The sequence below is a fragment of the Carcharodon carcharias genome, chromosome 8 (genome assembly GCF_017639515.1).
Source record: "Carcharodon carcharias isolate sCarCar2 chromosome 8, sCarCar2.pri, whole genome shotgun sequence".
NCBI classification, from domain to species: domain Eukaryota; kingdom Metazoa; phylum Chordata; class Chondrichthyes; order Lamniformes; family Lamnidae; genus Carcharodon; species Carcharodon carcharias.
The window spans coordinates 63,922,052-63,928,051 of record NC_054474.1 but is presented as its reverse complement, the minus strand read 5'-3'; the positions used below and the strand labels follow the sequence as shown (position 1 = coordinate 63,928,051).

Sequence of the window (6,000 nt, the reverse complement as noted above, 5' to 3'; positions counted from 1 at the left end):
TTGCCTGATTGGCTGTATGTTATGCAAAATCTAAACTGGAAAAACTATCATGCATATTCAAATAAGAATGATCACAAGTTTAAATGTTTGTTAAATGTTACACGCAATTCGAAAGCAGTTCACCATGTTCTCCCAGTTCAGGTGTGAACTAGTAATTTTCAGATTATTTTCTCTTTAAATGACAGGTTTTAGGTTTGATGGGTCAGTGGATAAAATTGAACTAGTACAAAAAATCAATTCCTATATTGTTTTATTGCTATTTATGCTCAGTGGCAAATCATTGAAATACTGAAAAATAAAATACAATTGTTAAAAGAGTGTGGTTACATTCTGCAATTTTATTAATGTAAACAAGTGCATTAAAGGGGCTTTCAGAAGGTTTCAACATATTTACAAGACATTAAAATATAATGTTTAATACAGTTTGTGATTTGAATTACTTCTCTAGGAAACTATAAGATATGATTTAAAAAATACATAATATGCCATTTGCTTAGAAGCTAGAGACTTATTTAATCACACTTAAAGCTGATGTGGAAAGGTATAAGGTTCCAAAATTTCAATCTTAAGATCATAAATAAAATACCTTAGATTACCAAAAATGGACTATACTTTAACTGCCTGGAAAAATCTAATTATAAAACAGTAATTAAACAAGTAAGGCGTTCCAAAAATTAAAAAAGTTGAAAGAAAAAATCAAACTTTTTAAATCTGAACTCCCCATACCTTCCCACTCATACATTTTAAATGAATTGCACACATACTGAAATGATAATAAAACATATTTTCTTCATTTTTTGTCAGTATATGATTTTAGATTAATTTACTTTCATCAGCTATAGCTATAACATTCTGATGATCCCACCAATTAATGGAATTATCACTCATGCACCCAGCTACAATTTTTTGTTGATATGCACCTATTCAATGACTTACAGTACAGCTTTGTCAACCTAGATATGTTAGTTCACTATTATGATAGTAAGGTCTATAATATTACATGTAAACATTTCTGGTTAGGAAATTTCAGGACTGAAAAGGCAAGGCTACAGTTACAGTGCATAGTTGAAACAATGGAAGCACACAATAAATTACAACAGAAAACGCTTCAATACATGTAAACTATTACATTTTAAAATGCAGCACATAAAACATGTAAAACACCCGAGTTTTAACCCAATTCCCATTATACTAACACAGTATCCCAAACTACAGACATTAAAATTGGTGAACACAGCTGCAACTCCACTTTTGTTTTATGTATACTTATGGGAACACAACAACCAATGAGCAGTAGTTCTACTAAACTGCCCAAACTTGTGACATTTGACATCTACCCAAAGAATCACAGACAGAAGCAGCTTGGTTCATGTAAACTTCATTTTTGTTTCACTGTAAAAGGACAAATGTCCTGTTCTACTGGACAGAGGTAAACAAATGAAAAGTGCCTTGATTGAGGTATTGTGGCATCCTCTGTAGGCAGTAGATGTAAGGCCGTTATCTAGTCAGGCTTTTCTGTGCCTCTTTCAGCAAGCTGTCAAAATCCATAGTGTCATACTTGCTTTTAATTGGAGCAGGGTCCAGGTCCTCTGCACTGGAATCTAAAATTAAACAAGATATTTTTAGTTCTGCTTTACTTCTGCTTTATAAACTAAGGACTTCAATAGAACTTAAAGACTGATTCTAACCAGAACAAATTCTGCTCATGTTTCTAGGTGCAACACTATTTCCATTCACAATAATGTAATCTTTTATACAGAAAAATTACAATAATTTTAGGCCAAGGTTAGACTGCTACACATAACATTTCACTATGTACTCAAATGGATTTCAGCAAGCTACTAGTTAAGATAGTTTTGTTTTACTATTCAAGGTTTGTTAATGCTACTCATTAAGGATTAGTGAGTGCAGATAAAACTCATGTATGTATACAATATAATATCCATTGAATCATGAACTAAATCTATTGTTAAAGAATCTATACTCTGGTGAATCCTTTGTTGTTCATGCCATCACTCTGTACACTTGCATGAACGTGCAAACTTCAAAATGCCATGACTTCAAAATGAGACAGGCTTGGAAGCAGAACTCTATCATTTAGAAATTATGCAAAAAGATAAGAAAAATATTACTGAAAAAAAATAGTTCTAGGCTATTCCATCAAATTTGATATACCATCAGAGAGAATGGCACCTGATCAGGTAACCCAAAATAATGGAAAGCGTTGGGAAAACCTTGGATTTTGGTAATAGGGGCAAAGGAGACACTACAAAGAAGCCAAATTGTATGCTCTGGTTAGGGACTGTAATATGTGAAATTATGTAGAGTAAGTTATCACATCATGAGAATATACTTCCTATGTTTTTCTCTGATCAACACCACAAAACACAGGGCTAAATTGCTCAATAAGACTATATATGGCAAAATACAAGGACTGCTGGCCCCCTTACCCAAGTCAGTGTAACTGGTTTTCCGGAATCGTCTGAGTCCTCCATAGCACAACTGCAAGGCAGGCTCATTCTGCTTCTGCAAATTGTGCCCATTCTTCAGAGCAAAAGAGGCATCCTCACTGTAGCGATATGCGATGTATCCATACTTGTCACTACATTATAAAAAGACATTCTCGTATTAAAACAGAAAATAATATTCATAATTTAAAACATATCACATCTTCCATTACTTAAAAAAATGACATGCATATAAATGTACAGTACAGCTTTATAAATCCTTACCCCCTGTCTTGACTAAGTAGTTTGCATTCTTCAATCTCGCCAAAGATTTCAAAGCGATGCTTTAGTTCTGCTTGAGTTATATTGCATGCTAGCTTTCCAACGTAGATAATACGACATTCATCCTGAACAAGCAAATACAATTTGGTGCAGTTCATAAAATCTCTTTCAGTGAGGCACTTCCCTGACATGTGTTGTGTTAAATCAATAAATCATTTTCAATTATTGTTACTGAACATCGAATAACAGATTGTTTTCCTGTAGTGCACGTGATCAGCATGTTCCTGCTGGTTTTTAGCATGTAAAATTAAGACCAACCTGCTTAAGAATATAGACCAGCCAATTTTTAAAAATGTTTTTTTTTTAGGGCTGCATGGGTTACAATAGGCCTTATTTCAGGAACTTCAATTTGAATCTAGCCTACGATGACAGTTTTTAAGAATCCTCTCTCTGTTGCCTTCAATCACCTTGGGGCATTTTATTTTGAAGGCACTATAGAAATTCAAGTTGTTATTGTTGACCTATATGAAATGAATTTGAAAAGTCATAACAATAGATAAAAAATGGCTGCCTTCAACTCCAGGTAACAATCAGGTTAAAGCTGCAAAATATTGATCATTCTTGTAGCTTTGGAAAGGACTGAAGTCACCAATATCCAGTGCAAAATATTATTTTAAGTAAAAAGCAAAACTAAGTAATGAACTGTTTGTAAAAATGAGCAGCGAATGGAACAATTTTTTTTCTTTGCTGTTATTGTTTTCTAAAATATTGGTTATTACAGAGCAGCAATCTGATGAAAAGGTTCAAATGAGGTCAGGAACCAGAGTACCAAACACGGAGCAGTTTACAATCAGCACTGAATCCTTAAGGATTATAGCCCTTAAGTCACATCCTGGCTCCTGTTATTTCAGTGAGTATAAGACTAGAAATTATTGTGGGTATTAGCATATAAACTTTTAACACGCTAATATGACATCCTTTATCTATTTTAACCAATTTATTTTAAATGTGCTATATTTCAAGTACAATATTGGACAAAGTAACATCATACAAAGTGTTCTGTGGGGGAAGTGGGGTGAAAAGAAAAACAAATTAAATCGAGCGGAAAAGTGTGCCAACGCAATCTTGGGGGAAGGGAGGATGAAGCTGAGTGCCTGTTTGAAATAGAGAGGAGAGAGGGATGCCAGATTGAAATAAAGGGGAGAGGGAGAGGAATCCTTTTGTAAAATGAAAGTACTGGAGGAGAGAGTATTTCTGCAAAAACGTGGTAAACTGGACTGGGTATAGTATCTCTGTGACTAGGCCTATAAAGCGGCAGAATGCCTTTGTGAACTCTGGTGTGGGGGTTTGATCTCAGAGTGTGAATAGTAAAATAATTTCAGGGGAAGCTCATCCAAAACTCTGCTGCCCATACCCTGTTCGCCTACACTGACTCCCAGTCTGGCAACACCTCAATTTTGAAATTCTTGACCTTGTCTTCGAACCTCTTCTAGACCTTGCTCCATATCTCTATAACCACCTCCAACCCTGCAGCCCTTCAAGATCTCTGTGCTCCTTTAATTCTGGCTACTCGTGCATCCCCAACTTTAATCACTGCATCACTGGTAGTCTTGCCTTTAGCTGCCAAAGTCCTGCATTCTGGAATTCCCTCCCCATGCATTTCCCTCCTCCTTTAAGATGATCCTTAAAATCTACCTCTAAGCAAGCTTTTGGCTATAGGCCAAAATATGAACTGTTTGTAAAAATCAGCAGTGAATGGAACAATTTTTTTCTTTACTGTTATTGTTTTGTAAAATATTGGTTATTACAAAGCAGCAATCTGTGTGTAACTTGGAGTCATATTTTAGCTGAAAAAGCTCCTATGAAGCACCTTGGAGTGTTTTATGATGTTATATAGACGTGGCTAATGAGGTAGTAGATGGGTTGGTGTTAATTTTCCAAAATTCGCTACATTGTTGAAAGGTTCCATCAGACTGGAAAGTAGCAAATATAACCCCTCCATTCAAGAAGGGAGGAAGGCAAAAAATAGGAAACTATAGGCCAGTTAGCTTGACGTTTGTCTTGGGGAAAGTGTTAGAATTGATCATTAAGGAGGTTATAGCTGGGGACTTAGTGAAACTCAAGGTAACCTGGAAGAGTCAGCATGGTTTTTTTTTGAAAGAGAAATCACGTTTAACCAATTTATTAGAAGTAAAATGTGCTGTGGATAAAGGGGGGCCTGTAGATGTGCTGTTCTTGGATTTCCAGAAGGCATTTGATAAGGCGCCACATCAAAGGTTATTGTGGAAAATAAAAGCTCATGGTGTAGCGGGTAACATATTAGCATGGATAGAAGATTGGCTGGCTGGCAGGAAACAGAGAGAATGCATAAATGGGTCTTTTTCTGATTGGCACAATGTGACAAGTGGAGTCCCGCAGGGATTTGTGCCGCAACTTTTTATAATTTATATCAATGATTTAGATGAGAGGAGTGAAGGCATGGTAATTAAATTTGTAGATGACAAGAAGATAGGTAGGAAAGCATGTTATGAAGAGGACATAGGAGGTTGCAGACGGATATAGATAGATTGAGTGGGTAAAAATCTGACAGATGGAGTATAATGTAGGAAAACATAAAATTGTTCACTTTGGCAGGAAGGATGAAAAAGCAGAGTATTACTTAAAAGGAGAATGGTTGCAGAATTCCGAGGTGCAGGGTAATCTAGGTGTTTTAGTGCACGAGTCACAAAAAGTTAGTATGCAGGTACAGCAAGTAATTAAGAAGGCTAATGGAATGCTAACCTTTATTACGAGAGGAATTGAACAAAAAAGTAAGGCTCTTATGTTTCAGTTACACTGGAGGTATTGGTGAGACCACATCTCAAATTTTGTATGCAGTTTTGGTCTCCCTATTTAAGGAAGGATGTAAATTCATTGGAGGTGGATCAGAGGAGGTTTACTAGACTGATACCTGGAATGAGCGGATTGTCTTATGAGGAAAGGCTGGACAAGCTAGGCTTGTTTCCACTGGAGTTTAGAAGAGTGAGGGTGACTTGATTGAAGTATATAATATCCTGAATGGTATTGACAAGGTGGACATGGAAAGGATGTTTCCTCTTGTGGGTGAGTCCAGAACTAGGGGGCACTGTTTTAAAATTAGGGTTTGCCCTTTTAGGACAGAGATGAGGATAATTTTTTTCTCTGAGGGTTGTGCAACTTTGGAACTCGCTGCTTCAAAAGGTGATGGAAGTGGGGTCACTGAATATTTTTAAGGCAGAGGTAGATAGATTCT

The 6,000-nt window shown here is 36.1% G+C and overlaps 1 protein-coding gene across 6 annotated transcripts in view; it reads right to left on the bottom strand.

Annotated features, from left to right (window-relative positions):
* Positions 1–318: 318 nt before the first annotated feature.
* ppargc1b (peroxisome proliferator-activated receptor gamma, coactivator 1 beta) overlaps positions 319–6,000 on the bottom strand; it is a 152,351-nt gene continuing 146,669 nt past the window's right edge. For all 6 annotated transcript variants that reach the window (XM_041193574.1, XM_041193572.1, XM_041193573.1 and 3 more), the window contains 3 exons: positions 2,733–2,854; positions 2,451–2,602; positions 319–1,601 (listed from right to left, as the gene is read on the bottom strand). In XM_041193574.1, the coding sequence (XP_041049508.1) occupies positions 1,498–1,601; positions 2,451–2,602; positions 2,733–2,854 (378 nt within the window). In that variant the 3' untranslated portion in view covers positions 319–1,497. The remainder of the gene's footprint in view (positions 1,602–2,450; positions 2,603–2,732; positions 2,855–6,000) is intronic.